Source organism: Triturus cristatus, chromosome 11 (genome assembly GCF_964204655.1).
Source record: "Triturus cristatus chromosome 11, aTriCri1.1, whole genome shotgun sequence".
Taxonomy (NCBI): Eukaryota; Metazoa; Chordata; class Amphibia; order Caudata; family Salamandridae; genus Triturus; species Triturus cristatus.
The window spans coordinates 1031831766-1031853772 of NC_140594.1; the positions used below are offsets into that span (position 1 = coordinate 1031831766).

Sequence of the window (22007 nt, forward strand, 5' to 3'; positions counted from 1 at the left end):
CCTCCTTCGCAATGCGCGTCACTTCCGGGCCCAGGTGTGAGGGGGAGGCTATTTAGCCTTCCCCCACCCTCACTGGCGACCTCTTTTGTCGCCCACCTCGCCTTTTCCCTCCCTACCGCTTACCCGGCGTAGGCGTGGTTGGGGGGGGGGGGGTTTCTGAGCGTTGTAATGTTTTCCTTTTCGTTGCAGGCGGAGTTACAGGGCGATCTGGAAGCAGGCCGGTACAAAGGGTACCTCTGCGCGGCACCACGTGGTGCCTGAGCCAAAACGAGGAGCCTCCAGAGAGGTCCCGGAAGCCGGTCGGCGCCCCGCTAGGCCTGCGGGCGGTTGTGGGCCTGAACAACCGGGGGCTTGCTATGCGACGCTCCGCCCCGAGAGGGGGGGTGTGAGTAGAATTTCAACGGCACGTGATCGTAAAAAAGAATCACTTGGGGGGCAGCACTTGCGGGTCGTTCCCGTGCTGCCCGGCTCATCAGGCAGGCAGGTGAAGTAGATGGCCACCTGCCCTTGGATCGCCCGTAAGATAACCCACCTATTACATATACTGGAATTATGTAATAAACCTGCAGCATTTGTTACCCACTTACAACTGTTTCTTGTGTTTTCATTGGGTAACCTAATTTGGGGGAGGGGGGAAAGCGGGGTGCCCCTGGGGGTACTATGAAATTACTAAATTTTATTGCACTTCGTTCTCCCTGCTTCACTTTTCCTCTCTAGCGCTTCTTGAGTATGTCTTAGAAACCGTGTTCTATTATGCCGTTATCTTATCATGGTGTTCTTTTACGCGGTTACAAGTGTAGCGCTCCAGTCGCACGTGCTCATTGCGAAAAGTGCAGGGACGTGAGGGTTGTCTAAACTAGGTATCCAGGGTAAGTGATAAATAAACCGTCAGTGACGCATGCGCAAACTGCCCGGCTAGGTGTCGGTGTTGCTGTCCAAGATCAGGACACTGCGCGTGCGCGGAACAGACTTCACTGAATTGCGCGGCAGATGGTGCGCTCCAAGGGCTCCCCTCGCTCGATGCCGGGATGGTATGCCCCCAAGTAGACGCAGAAAGGACGCGGCTCTGTGACAGCTGTGCCCGGCACTGACAGCGAGAGCAGAGGCGGCCGCGGCTCCGCGTGAGCGATCATTGCAGCAGCTTCGCCTCCTTGATTGCCAGCCCCGCAGCTGCGGCAGCCGTTAGCACGCGCCAGCTTTGTGCTGACCCGGAGCCCTCTGCCTGCACGCGGACTCCCCTGCACTGCGAGAGAGAAGTGCAGCAGCGGCGTGCTCTGCCCGTGACTCCCGCGGCTGCTTGTGTACTCACTGTAGAAGAGGGTGCACGGGTCCCTGACCCCCGAGCCTGTCGGTGCACTCACGCCAGAGTCTGCGCCGGTGACTCCTGCGGCTGCATGCAGACGGGCCGGCTCCCGCTGGTAGCGGTCTCGGAGCACATCACCCCCTGAGTGACTGCCTGCCTGCTATATTCGCAGAGTCCAGATTGACCAACGACCCCCAGTCGGTGCACAACAGCCTGCGTGTGGATCATTTACTAACTGCACAGCCCGTGCCTGGCAATCTTTGTGCCCAGACTTCAATTCTCTTTATTGGTGCACGGCAGTACAGTGTTCCTTTTCTTTGGAAAACAGGCTTACTGACCCAGCTGCAAGGCTTGCTTATACTCACGCACTCAAATATACCTTGTATTGATGATACCAGCCTTGTCCTATTTCATTCTCTACCCTCCCTACTAGTGACTCAGTTAAGGTTCCCCATCACTCAAGTACTCTTGACCAAGCTTCAGCACCTGTTCCTCTCTCCCTAACTCTGTCTTGTGTGCACTCAGCTCCTTGGCATCTCTTCGAGGGCTACAGCACAGGTTATATGGTACCTGGATAATGAACTGACCCCAGCAGGTCTTCTGTCTCCGCCCCCACCCCGCTAGCGCTTAGTTATAAATGATAGAGGATACCATGACCCTGCTGTCCCTCCTTGGCCGCATCATGCGCTACTTCCTGCTGAGGCCGGAGACGCTCTTCCTTTTGTGCATCAGCCTGGCCCTCTGGAGCTACTTCTTCCACACAGATGAGGTCAAGACCATTGTGCAGTCCAGCCGAGATGCTGTTCAGATGGTCAAGGGCAAGGTGGCTGAGATCATGCAGAACGACCGGCTCGGAGGCATGGATGTGTTGGATGCCGAGTTCTCCAAGACTTGGGAATTCAAGAGCAACAACGTGGCCGTCTACTCTATCCAGGGTAGGCGGGACCACATGGAAGATCGCTTCCAGGTCATCACCGACCTGGTCAACAAAAGCCATCCGTCCATCTTTGGTATTTTCGATGGGCATGGTGGAGAGGTAGGATGCTTTGCTTGTGCTACAGTTTGTGGTTTAGCGCTTAAGACTCTACATAGGAACATCAGAGCAAGCTGTTTGCGAGCATTGTCATCTTTGTGCAGGGCCGCTTCACATTTTAAATCCTTCCCTTTTCTATCCCTCAACCATCCTTTTCAATCCAAATTACAGACTAACATGTCTACCACTCGTTTCATACTTCCCTATACTAATTCAGCACTGATCCTTTATGGGTTCCGGAGTAGCGTGCTACTCGCCAAAAAGTGTTTCAACACCATGGCGGGGATAGCAAGCGCTATATAAATGCAAACCTTTTTCCCTCTTCTATCCCTCCACTATCTTTCTCAATCCAAATTACTGACTAACATATCCACCACTCAAATTACTTTCATATTTCACTATACTAATTTCACCACTAACCCTTTATTGGATCGGGAGTGGCGTGCTACCTGCCAAAATCGCATTTTGACGCCTCGTCAGGGGTAGTAGGTGCTATATAAATGCAACTGCAACGCAATACAATTCAATTCAATTTGAAATGTCTTGTAGCTTAAGTTTTCTATTTAGAAACCGCTTAATGTGGTCCTCAATTAACTTTGCAGCATTGTGTAGTAGATGTTCTTCTACAAATGATATTCAAGCTTTTTAAACCCCCTCCCTTTGTATATTTATTTCATTGGGCCACCAAAAAACATACTTTCTCCCAAATATTCTATCAAATGGTAAATACTGTAACAAGCTCAAGAATTTTAGTGGGGCTTGAGGGCGCACCATCTCGCAAATATGCACAAAACCAATTTTCAGTGGTGTTTTTCAAGTTCTCATGCTAAATATATTCAATGTGAAATATACCAATAACGCCAAAAATGTTATGTCGGGTCACAGGGCAGGTTGCCATATTAAAATAACTGCCCAGTAGCAATGTTCCATCTAATTTTATTTTTTTTCCCCGAATAAAAACCATAAGTCAAATTAAAAATACATTGTTAACAAAGTAGTTAAAAAGTGAAAGGGACTTAAGAAAGCATCAAAGAAATGTAGACATAAATTAGTGGCGGTTCTTGCTATTTACTATGCCACATTATTATATATAGCTGCCAATTTGCTCCATATCATGATTGGCGCCCTCTGCCAGTCTTGGCACACTTTGCATGCTGGAATGTTTGAGCATGTACTTACAATGTTAAAAGTAAAACTGTCAGTTCTTGCTTTTTAGTGTGCCAGATTAGAATATGTAGCTGGCAATATGCCCCATATCATGATATGCACCCTCTGCCAGTCTTGGCATACTTTGCATGCTGGAATCTTTGGGCATGTACTTACAATGATGAAAGTAAAACTACAAGTCTAATTGTGCAATGTGCTGTTGGCTAAAATACCAGGATTGGCTGGAAGACTTGGGACTTTTGCCACTTCTGAACAAATGTAACATTATCCCTTTGAAAACCTTACTCATTTATCATTGCCGACACGCTATTGGTGTACCTGCCACAGCTTGTCTCCACAGGGTCATCCTTTATCCGAAATGAGGCATGAGACTTTAAGGGGTGTTTAGAGGCCTCCCTTTGACTCCTGCGCTCTTCCAGGGCATTAATGACAAAGGGCATTACTGATGGCCCATAAGAGTGCCTATTTCCACTTTGTTTTCTTTTATTAAAGTTGCAGTACTTGGCGTGACATTTTTCCTCCAGGTTCATACAAAGTGTTCGACTTCCCACCCACAGTTTGCAGACCACTGTTCTAGATTTTGACTTGTGACGGGCAGAGGTCCACAGACTTAGCAATACTTAAGAGCAGGTGGGGAGAGTGGAACGCAGGTTGACTTATGACCATAGTAGATCAGTGGTTGTGCAAGTCAGAAACCGCCAATGCTGGAACAACAATTTCCAGTGCTTCATTTGAGCCGGTGGTTTACCGTGCTCAGCACCGGCACTTAATCATCAATACCTGCGCTTTTCATGAGCTTCAGTTAAGGACACATTTATTTATGGGGAGATTAAGTGATTTGCATAGAATCACAGGATATTGAGCCAACCCCGTGACCCAGCTCTGAAGTCGGCTGCTCCGGCCATTATGCCACATTCTCCCACTTTTATGGTTAGTAGTTGGTTCTGTTTTAGGCGGTGGTAACGAGAGAAATGGGCTGGTGCAAGTTGCCTCCTGACGAGAGCCCTAGCACTTAATTTGTTTTTACAAATCAACCACTGACGATGTCCCTAAATATAGGTGCAGCAAATCGTCATCTGTGTAGATCAAATGTTTACTCATTCGATAACTTCCATCAGCCGACTTTTCCCATATTCACACCTACCATCCGAAAGCCAATGGCCTTCTTTTGAAGGGCACACCAGAGCAGTGCTTTACTATGGTTGGTACACTGAAGAGCAGAGTTTTGCTATGTTAAAAGCATTGAGAGCAGATGTTAGTGAACATATGAAAATTTCAGAGCAGAGAATTCTCCAATTAAGAACACCTGACAGCAGAAGTTCTGCTACGAGCAGCATTTAGATCACAGGTGCCAAGCAGCGCTGGATTAAAGCCTGTGGAGGCACCTAGGCAGCCGACCTTACGCCCCTTGCGCAAATTATATTCTAACATCAATGCACTGGATTTTTTTTAACAAACTGCCAGCTGCCAGAAGATGAGCTTTTAAGAGACAAACTGTTAAGTGAATCTGATGTCTCTGGTTTATGTATTTTAAGTTGTTAACGAGTACATTTACATTAATACAGTATTTTCTCTGTGGAGTCTTTAATGTAAAGTTTTCGTTTCTTTGAGTTCATTTCTTTTTTTTCTATCTTTTGGAACCAACATTTAAGAAAGCTTGATTGTAATTTTCTTACAAGATCAAATCAATATTATTTTGATCCGTTGTCACCGGGCCCCTAAAACGATTGGGGCCCCTAGGCCGGTGCTTACTTTGCCTTTTTGGTAATGCGGAACTGCTACCAAGAGGAAGAAATATACCAGACCTCACAGTCAACAAAACTGTCTTAATTACAGTCCATTGTCTTCAATGTCAGATTATTAAACTAAGGAACGTTCTATTACCGATGATGTCAAAAGCTGAATTATTCTACGAGTTGGTCCCACTGTATCCGCTCCTTAGAGCAACTGATCGATAGTCTCTGAAATGTGAGGGAGCACTCCCTAATCTAGAGACAAACTAGAGAAAAGATTTTCCAGTTTAAGACTCTCTTAACATTGTCTTGGTAGGTCTAGTTTCTGAAGTTTGGTGGAGTTGTAGACCAATTGGAGTAACACATCTGAAAACAGTGATTTGCAAAATTACAGCCCACAACTGGATCCTTGTGTCCCGATGAAATGTTGTCATCTGGCCATTGTAAAGGTTAGAGTAGAGTTTGCACTGCATGTTGCTGGTCAGGAATGCAGGAGGATTCAATTCCCACTATTCTTTTACAGTCCAATTACAGAAAGTGAAAAAACTGTGTAATCTTACTATGACTGTATGTTGCACAAGATCAAACAAGTGGTCACAGGCAATGTAATTATTTTTAATGTTCAGGCTGCATGTTGAACTTCACAATGGGAAATGAGCACATGGGGAGTCAGCTGACCTGTGTTTACCAAGAACACGATTAATGTCAGATCCAAGAGAAAAGCAAACATCCGTTCGTTCCAGTGCTTTACCGCATAATTTCAATTTTTTCACTGAAGTTTTTCTGGCTTCTTGCTTGAGTCTTTGACGCAGTTCGGTTCGAGGACCCCCAATATTTATAGTTAAGGGCCGGGTTCCTGCTGTCTCCTCTCTGAATTTAAGATGCAGTGTGTGTTGTCCTCGGGCCCAGGGCCCCAGCCCGGAGACCTGTCAGGCCCAAGTTACTCCATCCGTCTCCATCCGAGGAAGATGAACATACAGGGCCTTGTTTTCATTTCCTCTGGCGCCCTTGTGTCATGCGGGGTTTGCATTCCCTACAGCTGCCCCGACAGATCAATCACACGTGGTGTCATGGTTGAAAAATAGGTGCGCTGTGCAGAGAGCAGCGCGGCTCACGGGGCGACTGTTCCGCAGAGCCCGGGGCCTAAGAGAGCGCGTTCCAGGCTTTGCAGTGTTGCAGTATTTAGGACAGCTATCGTCCAATGCAGTAAAATAACATTATTAACAACAACAATAATACTGTAAGGTTTTTATGAGGTAGGGTCGTTTGAGCAGAAGAGTTTGCCTTATTTTTGCATCCAGTTCTTGAACCTTCTACAGCGGCATGTTGTTACCCAGATTGCGACATTTTTCCTCTTCTTTCTTTGTTTATTTGTTCATGGAATACAAGTCTCGGGCTCGCCCCAATTTAATTTATGTTTACAGACACTTGAGGCTCATTCGCGCCTTCCAGAGCCTTGACAGCCTTCCCGGAGACACCCATGCCCTTCTGTGTAACCTGCTGCGCAGGTTCAATCAGTAATTGTCAATCCTTAATTTTATGTAGCGCGACTACTCATCCGTGAGGGTCTCAAGGTGCTAGGTTGTCATACCACATCCCACTAGGCCCGTTGCGCAACATACTAACGCTGTAATTGCGCACCCCTGTATTTGTGCTGCGCCATGCGGTCGAGCTTTGTTCTCCATTCTGATGAAAGTCTATTCTCTTGGATGCATTTTGGTTGTGTGCCCATCATGAGTATTAGTGATGTGGTGAGGAGAGTCACAGTGATCTAGAGTGGTTCAAGGGGCCTGGCACTGACAAAGTTGTGTTGTGTGCAGAGGAAGGCACGACATCAAAGCATGCAGGCTGGCCATCCAGTACAAGTCTGTGTAGGTGTTTTGCAGTTCTTTTAGAGAAGTCGTAACATCTGAAACTTAATGCGGTGATTAACTTCTTGTGAGTCTGGGACCTGCTAGGTCATCTCACTGGTGAAATGACTTATTGCTTCCTTCCTCCCCCTCATGATTTGGATCCCCATACTGTGGCCGGTCCAGGCAGTCTGCCCCGTCCCCTAACACACACATATCCCCTCCCTATGGAATCCCACACAAATGTATTTGAAAAGTGCATGCATACATTTGACGTGCATGATTGATAATTGCCGTCCAGTTCATATGACACAAATCTCTCAAGGAAAATGTAATAGTTGCTTACAAATTTACCCTTTTAGTTTCAAATGGGGACTTATTTTGGCATTCGATTTAAAAAAAAAAAAAAAAAAAAAAAAAAAATGCAAAACTGCGACAGGAGAAAGGGGACAACCTTTGCTATAAAAGCCAAAAAATAACGAGCAAACAAAAGTAGATTAAGATCACTGAATAATAGGTGAAAAAAAACCTCTGTCTTAAGATGGTTTTTATATGGTTTTGTTTACAGGCCTGCACATGGTCTGATATATTCTGAAGTGTAATCAATTTACCATCTGTGTGTGCTGAGGATGCCTTCTTAGTATTAATAATACAACTTGAATACACCAATTGTGCAGTGTTCATAAATTGACAGCATATAGTGCTTTGTTCCAAGCTTGTTCAAGGGAGGGATTTGACTGGTGTGAAAGTGAAACTTTGTGCTTGAGCATATTTCTCCAATTCAGAACTGGCTTGGAGCGCTGCATGAGGAAAATGAAAATGTTTGGTATGATATATATATTTTTTTATGTTTGTTTGTAAAAAAATTGTTAATATCTGCTACTTACACAGAGGGAGTCAATTATGAGTTCTCATTAGTCCAATAAAGGGTGGTCATGTGAAGGTTGACAGAAGTGGAAAATGTATCCCCCCCAAAAATATGGGGGAAAAAGGCTATTTTGATAGTTATGATTGCCGGTTACTTTCTTAAAAAGCAAAAATAGAAACAATTGTGTAAAACATTGTCCAATGATTCTCAAGGCACGTTGGCACTAAAGGAGAGGTTTGGCTTTGTTTGCTGTGGTTCAGTCCCAGAGTTTTGAGTCAGAACTTACTCTGTGCACATGGCTCTGAGATGTCGAACTTGTGTATGACGTGATACCGGCATTGCTCAGACATGAAACTTCGACCAGGTGTAGGGGTTCCCTTGCGGCAGTACGTGATCCAGTTTCAGGAGCTTATATTTGGAAATGGTCCAGGTAAAGGTAGTTTTATCCAAGCCCAATCAAGGTGCAATTGTTCAGGGCTCAGTTATCAATATTTGGATATTCCCCTTTAACACCCTAGTGCTGTAACAGACATGTAGTCAAGCCTGGCTTGCTGTAATAGGAGGGGTCTCTGGTAGACAAAGGCATGCAGTTGTGACAGAGCTCAATGTGTGGGTCCTCTTTGGCAATTCTTCGCCTACACCTGAGGTTCAAAATCCTGACTTCCAATTGAAAAACAACGAGGGCACCTCTGCAAAGGGAGGTGGAAATCCTTCACATTTTGTAGGTTGTGCTGCCATCAATGGCAGAACGAACACCCAACTGAAAGCTGGCGCAGTGCTTTAAAAGAGCACATTTGTTCCCTTTTTATCACTGCATCGACCTGTAAATGAGGTTTGAGGAAGGAATTGCTGTTCGATTGCTATCCCATCTATTTTAGCAGAGGTTGTACGGAATGTTAGCTACCTTAAGCAAATTCTAAAAAAAAACTGAATCTGATACAGCTCAGTCTGGTTTCGGGCCAGGTGTGAGCGAGCGCAGCATGGTTAAATGTCCAAGATGAATTCCTGAATTTCGTGGATGAGATTCAATTCACCATTCCATTTCTTGGCGAACTTTCAGCCACTCTCGACGGTGGATCATTCCGTAAGTTGATAAACACTAGTTGCGATTGCCAGCATCTCCGCTTACACATTATGTTGGTTCAGATTGGGCCTTGGGAAACCACCAGAAGGGAGATGACCAAAGGCTTTTTTTGTGTTTTATTTTCTTCTTTGCCCATTAAACTTCCACAGGGTGTGCCCTTCTCACCACTGCTTCTGAACATTGGCATTAATGTTGTTCTGAACATTGTGTGGAAAGAAGGCTTAGGTTTGCATCCGTATGCTGATGACGCATAGGAGCTCCACGGTGAAATCCGTGTAGGTCTTAGTATCTCACCTGGCAGATAGGGTGCCACTTCCTAATGGAATGGATTAAAGACCAAATGCCGAATCCTAAGGCAGAAGCTCCCAGTTTCTTAATCTTGCATTCTCCTGTGGGCCCCTCAATGACCTTCTACTGAATCTTCAAGAAACCTTGGTGTTATCATTGCTGCTGAACTTGCTCTGAGCAGTCTTATTGGTTATGGGGCTCTCTGAGGATTTGAAGCATTTACTATTACTTATTTACTATTGGAACTGGTCCAAGGCAGGAATTTAAGTCTGTTGCATCACCAATAGCTTCTTTGAGTTATATTTTCATTTTCTATATTAGAACATTGGAATGTTGGGAGCTCCATTGAAAACAATGGAGTGCTCCGGGCTTATAATGGCTGGTATAGGCCCGGAGCTCCAACATTCCAATGTGTCTTTGTTCACAGCTCTGGCTGTGAACAAAGGCTTCAGGGAGCCTGAGGGGATTTCAATGAAGGCTTTATTTGTTAGAACATTCTGCCCTCTAGTGGCAGAATGTTCTAATAGCCTTATAGCCCTTCGTAGCAGGGCTATACCGGCAATTAAAGTCCCGCTGCTTTTGTTAAAGTCCCTCGCCTTCGGCTCGGGCCTTTAACGCTGCAGCGGGCCTTTAATAGCCGGTATAGCCCGCTGCGGCGGGCTATAAGGCTATATTAAACGTCCTCATAAATCCCTTTCTCACCTGCATAGGCAGGTGGAGGTAGAGAATATCAAGTAGGAAACATCATCCTAACATAACATTGCAGGTAAAATATCAACCGTGCTAGTCTATATAACGATAGGTTTACTATCCTGAAGTCCAGATATGTGTACATATATACAAGGTATGTAGATGCAGAGTTAAAAGTATTAAATATATACGTACCTATACTTGAATGCTTTTTCAACATTTTGATCCTCAATATTTTTCCTACAATATTATGTGAGAACTAGAGTACCTACTCTTTATTCCGGACTACAGCTGCCGACATAGATTGTAAAACATAGGTGTTGAGCAAACTAAAGCCACAAGACTATATTACACAGATTCGGAGTACCCGATGGTCCTTGCCACTCTGTCATTGGTCCATTTCGTTAAGGGCAAATGTCTTTGTAGCCAATGACCTGAGTGTCGGTTTAGAAAGCTTTTAGATTATATCCCTATGCACGATCCATGTTCTGCAGCCCAAGCTATGGCAGTCAAATCAAATCACACATCTCCAACAGACAGAATAGCAGCTTTTCTGTAGCTCCCAGTTATGGACTGCCCCATGCCTCACTAAATGTACTCTAATGACAGTTTTCCTGGAGGGAAGTTGGGGGAGGGGGGGGTAATCTTTCCTCAGTGAGAAATATTTGAAACACATGGACTCTGATTGTGTACTTTAAAGCACAATATTCACAAACATTGCCTAAAAAGCCATAGGGTATGAAAAACATTAATATTCAAGCCCTTTCTTGATGTGACAAGCCAGTAAAACTTAACAGTCTGCATCGGTTAAGGCTTAAAACGGATGTTCTAAGGGTGCCCCCATGTGCCACCCACATATATCAAAATTGCCACCATTGCCAGGGCCTGCATTTTGTCATGGGTGCCCCTTTAGCCCAAATGTTATACATTATGTTCGTGCCGGACGTTTACTATTACTGCTGCCCAAAGACTATGGGTGAGCCTTATGACAAACGTTACATCTAGTATGACAGCATTTTGTCATGAATGCCCCCCTGAAATATGCCATAGTGGGCCTACCTCATACCACAAATTTACTCTAGTATGCCAGTATTTTCCCACAGGTGTCCCATGCTAATATTTACTTCCAGTGTGCCAGCACTTTGCTGTGGGTATTCCATATGCACGTATTTCCTCCAGTATATAAGTGCCAGCATTTTTCCATGCATGCCTCTGTAAGCCAAGAAGTATACCAGGTCCAGTTGCAGACACATAAACCTAACACAATCTCACTCACATTCAATGACTCACTCTCATACTCTTTCGTTCACCTGACTCTTGCTCACTCATTCGTACTTGCAGTCATACATTTTCACTCACTGTCCAGCACTCACATTTAATCTCACTCGTTCATACGTTCTTACAATGACTTGCACTTATTCTCAATTATTCTCATTCACTTTCACTCTGGGTCTTATGCTCAACCAGTTACGCTCACTGTCACTCATACTCATTCTCACTCACGCTCAGTATTTTCCGTTCTCACCCACTCTTACTCACCCTTCTCTAATTCACTCATTATCACTCACTGGTTCTGACACTCACTGTAATTCATTCTCATTAACTACTGTTAGAAATGGGGGTCTCTAGTTGGCAATGGCTGGCGCCAATGTCCAAATAGGGACCCTTCTTCCTAAGGCAGGGCAAATGGGCTACCCCCTTTGATAACCCCTGCTCAACTCTGTGGTAACGTAGCACGAGCAGTTAGATCTATCTCAGAGGCAGAGTGTGAAGCATTTATGACCATGCACAATAAGGCAGTAACGACACCACAAAAGGACACAACTCAAGTAGGTATAGAAAAATAGTATCTTTATCTAAGGTTTAACACAAGACTCTCAAAGCGTTTTAACAAGCCACAATGCACGTAAATCAGTATGGACTTAAAAATGCAATAACGTATTCACCAGAACGTGGCACTGACTGAGTTCAAGGCCTGGGTCTACGTGGCCCGTTGCGCACCAGATACCTGTGGTTGGAAGGGGACACAGCACGCAGCTTCTCGAAGAAGCGGAGACGGTGACAGGCGGATTCCCAGCGACCACAACTCTTACCGCAGTGGTCTGCAGCGTGCGTGCGACCCGGGCTGGTGGTGGCGATGACTCTCGTCGTGCAGGTCTGTGGTGGGCTCACAGCAGCAGCTCTTAGCTGTGGCGGCCCACAGGACGACTCACGATGATGCAAAGTTGGCAAAGGTGCGGGCACTCAGCGGCAGCAGCTCTCTCTTAGCCACGGCGGCACACAGGACAAATTACGATGATGCAAAGTTGGCAACAGTGCGGGCACTCAGCGGCAGCAGCTCTCTGAGCTGCGGCGGCCCACAGGACAAATCACGATGATGCAAAGTTGGCAAAGGTGCGGGCACTCAGCGGCAGCAGCTCTCTCTGAGCTGCGGCGGCCCACAGGACAAATCACGATGATGCAAAGTTGGCTACTGTGAGGGCACTCGGCGGCAGCAGCTCTCTCTTAGCTGCGGCGGCCCACAGGACAAATCACGATGATGCAAAGTTGGCAAAGGTGAGGGCACTCAGCGGCAGCAGCTCTCTCTGGGCTGCAGCGGCACACAGGACAAATCACGATGATGCAAAGTTGGCTACTGTGAGGGCACTCGGCGGCAGCAGCTCTGTCTCAGCTGCGGCGGCCCACAGGACAAGTCACGATGAGGCACAGCTGACACAAGTGCGGGCACTCAGCGGCAGCAGCTCTCTTAGCTGCGGCGGCCCACAGGACAAAGGATGATCTCGACCAGGCTGGAACAACGGCAGGCACTCAGCGGCTACAGCTCTCTCTTAACTGCGGTGGTCTACAGGACAAAGGATGATCTCGACCATGCTGGCACAACGGTGGGCACTCAGCGGCTACAGCTCTCTCTTTACTGCGGCGGCCCACACAAATTCAGCGAAGGTTCTGAAGGTCCAAATTAAGGCGGGCTCTCAGCAGCGGCAGCTTTCTCTTAGCTGCGGCGGCCCACACCGAGTTAACAAGGGTTACCAGTCCGCGTTCCTCACAGTAGAACTAGAGGCTCCGGATAACTCGACGGAGGCCTCACCTGCAAGTAGAATCCCTCGCACAGGAATTCAGACGGCTGACTGGGTGAAGTCTAATGTCCCTGAGACTTCAGCACGAGGTGCTCTCAATTCAGGCCCTCGGGTAGTTTCTTCAGCAAGCTTGGTGAAAGTTTCAAAGTCCTTTCTTCTGTTCACTCGGACAGAGTTTCGTCTTGACATCCAGAAGGGACACACTTGAAAGAGGTTTCAGCGCAGCGTTTTATACCTAAAATGTCTTTGTTCTCTGAAGTCACAAATCACTGAATCCAGCCAGAACCAGTTTGGTGGGGTCGGGGAGCACTTGGTTAACGAGGCGACATCCTGCCCTTTGAGAATCAGGGGGTCTGCTATCAGAAGTCCAGTGGGAGGTGGAGCCATCATTCACCTTGCCATGCACGGCCCTGCTCAGATCAAAGTCACCCCTCCCCATGCTCTGAATGCAAAACCAGACGGCCAATACACATTCTAGCAAAGCCTACAGGAAAGCTTAGGCAAGAAAATACCTTGTTTCTAGAAGAGGCATTTCCGAACACGGGATATACAAATGATCCTTACTAAAAGATGTATCTCAATGTCCTGAGCTTAAAGATATCAAATTCGAATTTCCTATCAGGCTCCTGGGGGCAGGTAGGATTATGGAATGTAATACTCCGCCTGCCCATTCTGGCCTATGAGAATGGATAGCCTCACAATAGTAAACCGTGAAATGGAAGGTAACTCGCTATTAGGACATGCTACACAGACCTAGGCATGTTCTTCCTGTCACAGACAATGCACCCTGCCATAGGGGTGTCTTACAAGGTGCGAAGGGAAGGTGCAGGGACTGGGAAGTGGGTGCACCTCACATTTACAAAGGCAGTCTGGACTGCCGGTAGACTCTACAATGGCAGGTCTGAAACATACTTTAAAAGCTGCTTTTGTGGGTAGCGCAAATCTGCGCTGCAGGCCGACCAGCAGTATTTGGTCTACCAGCCCTGGGCACACACAGTGCACTTATACTAGGGACTGACAGGTAAACCAAACCAGCCAATTATGGTTATCCCAATTCATACAGTCATCTTTACACAGGGAGAATTCACGCTGTGGCACTGATTAGCAGTGGCACAGCGCCCAGAGCATCTAAATCCAGCCAACATAAAAGATAGGAAGCGAAAAGAGGAAGGGAGACCCACGCCAATGATGCCAGGTCTAACAACTACCTATCACACACACACACTCCCTTATTTTCACACACACACACATTCGCTTCCACATACAAACATGGCTGCACATACACATGCCCTCTCGCACAAAGACAATCTCACCCGCATACATTTAAAAGCATTTCATTTTACTTACTTATGATCCTATTCCAGATCCTGTTGCTCAATATTTTTATTGGCCTGTAATTCACTATTCTTGCAATAAAAATTATCAATAAACACTGAGGAATGAGTCCGCCCTTAAGAGTGAGCCCCAGCTGCCCCACTGTGTTCTTGCCACTAATTTTGCCACCTCTGAGTCTAGGAGTTGCAAGGGACAAGCCGATATTTTTCTTTTGATTGACAGTCCTGGCATCTTAGTAAATCGTTCTGGCTCATATAATTGCTAATGAGCTAAGGTGTCATTCCCTTGATATAATAAGTGTTCTCCCATCATAAATCATAAAGTGTCTCATAAATTGGATGGCAAACCATAGACGTGATGGTGGGTCACAACCAGCCATTGACCCATGGCCTGGGTCCAATGGAAGGGAATGTGGTGTATCAAGAGGCGGGCGCCTCATAGGCAGTGCTTAATTTGTCAAATATTAAGTGCCAGGGCTCTGACCAGGAGGCCACTGCAGCTTGCATCACCTATCACCCTTGTCATCGCTGCCAAAACAACTACTAACCATCTCTCTCGCATGTAAATGCAGAAGTTCAGATCATTCCAGGTCTCAAAGCTAAAGGAATGGCTGGGGAGGCAGGTATGAGCACTATTTTAATGTATATTGTATTAATAAACAACCGTTGTTCTGCTCACGCCACCATGTGGTAGGTTGTTCTAAGTATGGTGTTGACAATTAGGTGCCGAGCACCAGAAATCACCAGCTCAAATAAGCACTGCGTGTAGGGAAAAAAACTAAATGTCAACCTCCAGCATGAACTTCACCCTGACTCTTTCCCTGTAGGTACCAGCTGTACCGGGAAGTAGTATGAAACTTGAATTAAAGATAGAGTTAACGGTTTGCCACTAGTAAAGTCTGTGCTGAAAGCTTGCATGTCTTCTTGAGCAGAATCTTGCAACAGTGTTGCACCCCTGAAGTGCTAAAATGTTATACATGTAGCTGCTCAGAACAGTGGATACTTCTGTAACTTATAATACGTCTCTCCAAACAAACACATAGCCTTTACATTCTCTTACAGACATACTGGCCTACATACTCAGTGACCGTGAAAAGGCTACCAGCCCTGTGGATGCAAAAACTCTGCCTTATGTGCAGAAGATTATGGGGGCTTGTATGAAATTTAGGATACCAGTCTTGAATATAAGTTCATATTTTTGTATAATTTCGCCTTTGCTTACGAGAAGCTGCACTCCTTTTCTGATCTGCATTTGGTTACACTAAAGAGCTGTCTTGTTGTATTTTCTTTATATATTCTTTGCAAACCCGTTGTGTTTTTGTTGGACACTAGTCTTAGTGAAGGGGTTTGTCCTCTAGTAACAGCTCAGAGTATTGCACAGTTTGCTCCTCTGAGGCTGTCTCATGTTTCTGCACAATGCAGAATGTGAATAGTGCGCAGAATGCAAAGGGCGGTGTGTAAAAATGCTTCAAACTAGCCAATGATTATTACTCCTGGTGTTAATGATGCATGCATTGATGTCTGGAAAACCTACATAGACACTAACAAATAATGCCCGTTTTATACAACGGGAATAACTTATTGAGATTTACTTCAAAAATACAATTGAAGGCTCATGCTGATTGTTTGTAGTGTAACATTTTTCCTCGCCTATGCATGGACGTCGATTCACCAAAATGGTAGAGGAAGTGACATCATAGATGCTTTGACCTTCATGATGTTACAGGAAGTGACATCATTTGGCCTTAAATCTTCCTAGGCAGTGATGTCACATAACCTTGATCCAGAGAGAGAGAGAGGGGAGGAAGGATGGATTGGAAGATTGTCGGGTATAGATGCTTTTGGGGACGGGCAGGTGATGTATGGTATAAGAGTTATGTACGGAGGGGAAGCGGGTGTCTTCTTCCTCTCGGCGGTTATTATTCTTATTATGGTGTATCACACTTGTGCAGAAAAAAATCAATAAATATATTGTTTAAAAAAACAATGATGAACATTGGTGAAGTTCCATAATAATTGCATGATTAATATAACACAAACTAATGTCTATTTTGGGATATTATTTATGTGAAGGTGTGAATATGCTATGGAAAGGGACCAGTTACCTGAATTGTAGTAAGCATGGAAAGTGAGTGATGTCTTATCATGGAGATTACAGGGTGGGGGCCTCTCTCCCCTGGGAAATCTTTGAAAAACCAATGGGCTATTTCTATTCTTTTCATGATGTGCCAAGCTGTTGAAATATGTCCGTCCCAATGAGTTGACGCAATTATGTTTTAATGTCCATGTGTTCCCATATGTCAGAAATCGCCTCCAGTCACTAGTGCCAGCATGTTGCTATGGGTTCCCCTTTTTCTGAAGCATTACACTATGCCAGTGCAAGAACTTTGCTAATACTGCTGTCCATGTACTATGGGGGCCCATAAGTAAAATGGTACGTCTAGTATGTCATGGAACACATTTTGTCATAGAAGGCCCCCTGAGAAATGCCACGTTGTCCTCTGATGCCAAGAATTTCCTTCAGTGTGCCAGAGCTGACCTTTTCCCGTGAGTGTCTCGTGACAATATTGACCTATAGTGTGACCTATGCCAGCATTTTATCATGGGTATTCCATGTGCAAGTATTGTCAAATGTATACCAGTGCCAGCATTTTGCCAATGGTGCTTTTATAAGCCAAGAAGCATGCCAGGTCCAACATCAGACGTGCAAGCAGAACACATTCTCACTTACACTCACTTACACTCATTCATCCACACTCCGTCTTGCTCACTCAATAGCGCTCAATTGCACTCCATTTTCACTCCGTCTCTTGCGCTCATTCTTACCCTGACTCACTCACTTGCATTCTCTCGCTCACTTATATTTATTCACAAGCACACACATACACACAAACCCACATACAAACATAAATGCTCAGATATACACACTCTGTCAGACAAATTCACTCTCACCCACCTACACGCACACAACATACATGTAAAGTCATATTTTCTACTTACCTTAAATGCTGGGAAAGGTTCACTCCGGATCTTGTTGCTCCACGTTTTAATACACTAATAGTGAGTAATAGACTATTATTCACTATTAGTGTAATAAAAATGAGCATAAAACGAGGTTGTAGTCAGACGCTGAAAATTGCGAGATATCCCCCTACTCTTGACACAGATTTTTTTCCCTCTGAGGCCAGAGGTCGCAAAGAGAGTGCCAGGGGTCGCCAGGGGCATGCCCCTGGCGATCCCTAAATGACGTCCATACTCTTATGGGACAACGTATGTGATAAATAGATGCCTATATTAATTTTACCTACATCTTATCTCTTGGTGGATAGTTTCTTTTTAAACTGGAATGAGATTTTGTCTATTACTGTCTAAAAGTGCTTTACGATATTCCAGTTGACTCTACACCCCCCCCCCCCCCCAAATCATTAAGTAAGATTCTGAAACCTCGTAAGTATATATTCTTTATTTTGTTTTATCAGTGCTACTATCCTGGCTGTTTGTCCCAAATGGTCCTTGCACAAGAACTTCCTACAGCACTTTTTTTTTTTTTCTTAAACAAATTTATTGGGGTTTTTCCCCTTTTTAGAGGGCAAAACCGAATATCGGAGCGAAATGAAGTATGCACTTCATATTCAGGATATGTCCAATAATATAATTAGTCCTCATTTCCCCCTATATATATTCTGAACGTACAGCACTTTTAAAGTGCCTTTTTAATCCTTTCATGTTTACCATTGTTATTGGCTCAATATGCTTCAACAAGTACATTTCCTTTTTGGAAGATCCTTCAAACAACCCAGAGAAGTGTACTTTCACCATAACTGGACCAGTGCACTTCCATGAATCCTGTATACAGATACATTTAGGAACAACACTGTGGTCGCTAACCCTCGGCCGTTCGTCACTCCCTCCCCTCCTTGTGTTTAAAGTAGTCCCAGATGGTGTAAGTTTTGTGTTCTTGTTTATTTACGGGTTCGAGAAATTAGTCAATAGGTAGTCAAGAGTGCGTGACAACAACACAGGTGTGGGGTCCTCCACGTCAGACTCCTCGTCTCTCTCTTGCTCTGCTCCCAGCTCCGTTTCGTGATAGGCGAGCGTGGACCCAAAAATAAAACAAAGAGAACAATACTGGGTTTAGGCTTCTATAATTCTGAAGCAAAATATACCGGGGGGGGCAAGTGTACCGTCACCAGTCCCTAGTGTTTGTGCCTAACGTGTGGGGGAGAAACGAGTGGTGACCTTTAGTGACGTCCCCTTAGACGAGCCCACAGTCCCTGAACAAGCCCCGAGTGTGCTGTTGGTACTTGCCTCCTTCCACGACCCTCCTGGGCCGTGGTGTTGGGAGACCAAGCCTCCTTCTCGTCAGGGAGTGCAGTGGTCCCGGGGGCAGTGCTCCTGGAGCTGTTTTCCCTCGTTGTCTCCCTGGTGCTTGGCTCCTGGTTGGCTCCTCCAGCGCCCAGCTCCTCTGCTTCTTCCTCCGTTCTCCTCGTGGTCGGGTTCCTCAGTTCCTCCTGTCCTGCTCCGGTCGCGTCCTCCTCCCGCTCCGATCCTCCTGGACCCCCTTTCACCCACGTCTTGAGACTCTTAACCGTATCATTCGCGCGGTCTCGTCCAGACGCTAGAGCGTCCACTCCGCTTCCGGTTTGCGCTTCGGCGGCGGCCATCTTGGAATGGTTGGCGCCGTTTTCGAGGGGGACCTCGTCACAAACGCATGGTTTCCTGAGAAGCCATCTGTTATTATAACAGGTTTTTTGACTGGGAGGGGAGGTGGAATTGGCAAAGGCCAGCAGTCCATTCAGCTCTTTGGTCTAACAGCAGAGCATACTTTGTGTTTCCCCAGGCTACACTAATTATCGCTAGGATTGGGAAAGGCGTTGTCTTTTTGAGTGGGGCCACACTCGTCCACCTCCACTCTCTCTCTTCCATTATTTCACACAGTGTTCTGTAATTTCACTGACAAAGGATGCCACTATTGCAAACATACGGGGGCATCTAGTGAATGATGCCTCAAAAGGTTTATAACCCATTCAGACCTTATCAAAGTGGACATTATTGAACTCCTAGTGTTGTAATTGTTGAGGGTGAAATAATAGGTAAGTGGACTTTTTTTTTTACATTTCACTGGATGGCCTCCTTTAAGCAGACCTGTCAATCCCCAGGAACGTTGTCTTGGCTTGTTCGGCATAGTTTGTGTGAGCTGAGACTTGCATCTGCTTCCCATTTAAACTATGCCATTGTACACCGGTGTAGAGATAGGTTTATGCAGTTATGCTCTCTGGATCCCAGAAGTGTTCACCCCGTTTATAAAGCATAGTCTCACCACCTGCGTTTGTCTGACTACAGCCTCACTGTGCCTTATTTTTCATCCTAGCCGATGTATCTTTTGACACTTTTGCCGATCTTTTAACTGTCTCGCTTTTGACCCAAGTCTGTCTTGTAAGAGTCCTATTGAGCCTAGTACTAATGGTATTGGTCATAAAAATGTTTGTTTTTGGGTGTGTTGTGTTTGTCGCACCCCTAGTAGAAGCATCAGGGCTCTTGGCAGACAATTGCAGGCATGACTGAGCGGGTGCACAAGGAGCATCATGTGTTGTCTATGTCTGATGGCTTGAGCAATGCAAAGAATCAAACCAGTGTTAAAGTAGCTATAAGAAGAGTTTATTGTTCCTCCAAACCACCCAGGAGCCTCCTTTTGTAATAAGAGATAAGTCTTGATGAAATGAGTCGTGCTCATGTGTATCCCAGCCAAGCAACTTATCTGGAAGAGGAGTATGTATGTAAATGTCTAGATATGCATAATGATTACCAGGCTGGATAAATAGTACACCTGTGGTTAAATATATTAATATCTTGTGTGATTATAGTTTGAATAATTATGATAATTGTGAATCTTGGAAATAAATGTACATGTAAACCACTGTTTTTGTAATGATATTTGATGCGGTGAAAGTCTGTACACTTTCCTTCATGATTCCCGGAGGAAAGGGTGACCTCTTACAGAAACCACAGTGTCAGCCTGCACAGTATTATACCCATTATAAGTATTGGGCGTCACTGTAAGAGAGTTCCAGCTTGGAGGAAAAAAAGGTAAACAGTTTTCTTGGCAATCTGGCAATACTTGCTTGAAGATGGAGAATTGTGTTGCAGTAGATAAGCCAAGTACCAAACTCTCCCAGACATCAGGAATAGCCTCACTAAAGAATCCAGACAAAGAATCCAAGATTAATCGAGCTGTAAAAGCCAAGACATTTGAGGCAAAAAAATTGGACAGGTGTATATTGAACATAAAAAAAATGGAAAATCGGTTATGATGCAGCTTCCCGTCATGCTTGCCTTTCTTACATACGAGTGAAGCAGGAACTGAAATCATGGGGAAAAAACTCATACTTCCTGTTGGATAAAGAACTTCCAATCATTTCCTCTGGACAATCTACCATTTGGGGAGAATAGTTTGTATGCCTCTTTCTTCAGAATCACGGCGTTGGCTGAAAGCGCAAAGAAGACATCTTATTCCCGCCGCAGGATTCCAAAGCCCCATCGTTGCCTGTGCTGTCGTATTCCTTCCACTGATAGTGGAACATTCCTCAGGGTGACCACACTCGTGGAATCGTCTGTGCGTTGTATAACATTATTATTTTCTTATATATATGAAAAACCAACTTGTTTCGGTTTTATGTTTATTTTTTTTTTGGTAATGAGACCTTAAACTTAAGTTTTAATACTAGACACACCAAAAATAACATTAATGCATCCTCCCACCCTCACTAATTGCCTATGAAGTTGCTTCTTTATAGGTTACATTTACATAACTTGCAGTTTCCCCACTCAAGATACAGTATTATTCAAATTAAGTAAATGAAAGAGTCATGGAAAACAAGTTACATAAAAAGAAGGTTTGCTAATAATGCACAGACATATTATATGTACAGTATATTACGATTTCGAAGAAGCTAGTTCAGTCCGCTAAAACACCTATCCAGTGACCTGCAAGTAGGTTACAAGTATGTCATAGACTCAAATATGGGGAGTGTCAATACTGGCTTTAATGTTTTAATGAGATCAGTACTATTGGGTTTGGCAAGAATAACAGCTGTTTTTCAAGTGTCTAGAGACCATGCCATTTGTGGTGAGCGCTACATAAAGTCATCATTCTTGTTATTTTTGTTTAGTTTCTCTAAAGGTGTGCTTATCATAGCCACATATTTCTAGGGGTGGGTGATAAATTCTGCTCTGCCGACTGAGTTGGCAGAGTTTTGGCCACTCCATGTTACACATGTAATGCAAAATTCCATCAGCTGTCGCGTGGCGGAGATTTTTCTCTGGCGCGGTTTGCCACTGGTTAGATCGCTCGTGAGTATTGGTGTCCCTTAGTGGGATTTTCGGGTCCTAGGGGGGCACCCGGCAAGATTTTCCCACCACTCTCAGTCACAGTGAGAGAACTGCAGCTCGAGTAGAAAATCTACTCGAGGTGTAGCAAAACCACCTCGCGAAGCAGCGTCCTCTTACCCTAATAATCAGCATGACCTGCCGATTTCCTCCTATTCGTGGAACTCTGCAAAATATTTCAGAGTTTTCATGTA

General features: G+C 45.1%; 1 protein-coding gene across 1 annotated transcript in view; it reads left to right on the plus strand.

The window, feature by feature from the left end:
- The first annotated feature begins 964 nt into the window (after window positions 1–964).
- The window catches only part of PPM1L (protein phosphatase, Mg2+/Mn2+ dependent 1L), a 562116-nt gene continuing 541073 nt past the window's right edge, over window positions 965–22007 (plus strand). The window contains exon 1 of the mRNA XM_085635226.1: window positions 965–2339. Coding sequence (XP_085491352.1) covers window positions 1941–2339 — 399 coding nt within the window. The 5' untranslated portion in view covers window positions 965–1940. The remainder of the gene's footprint in view (window positions 2340–22007) is intronic.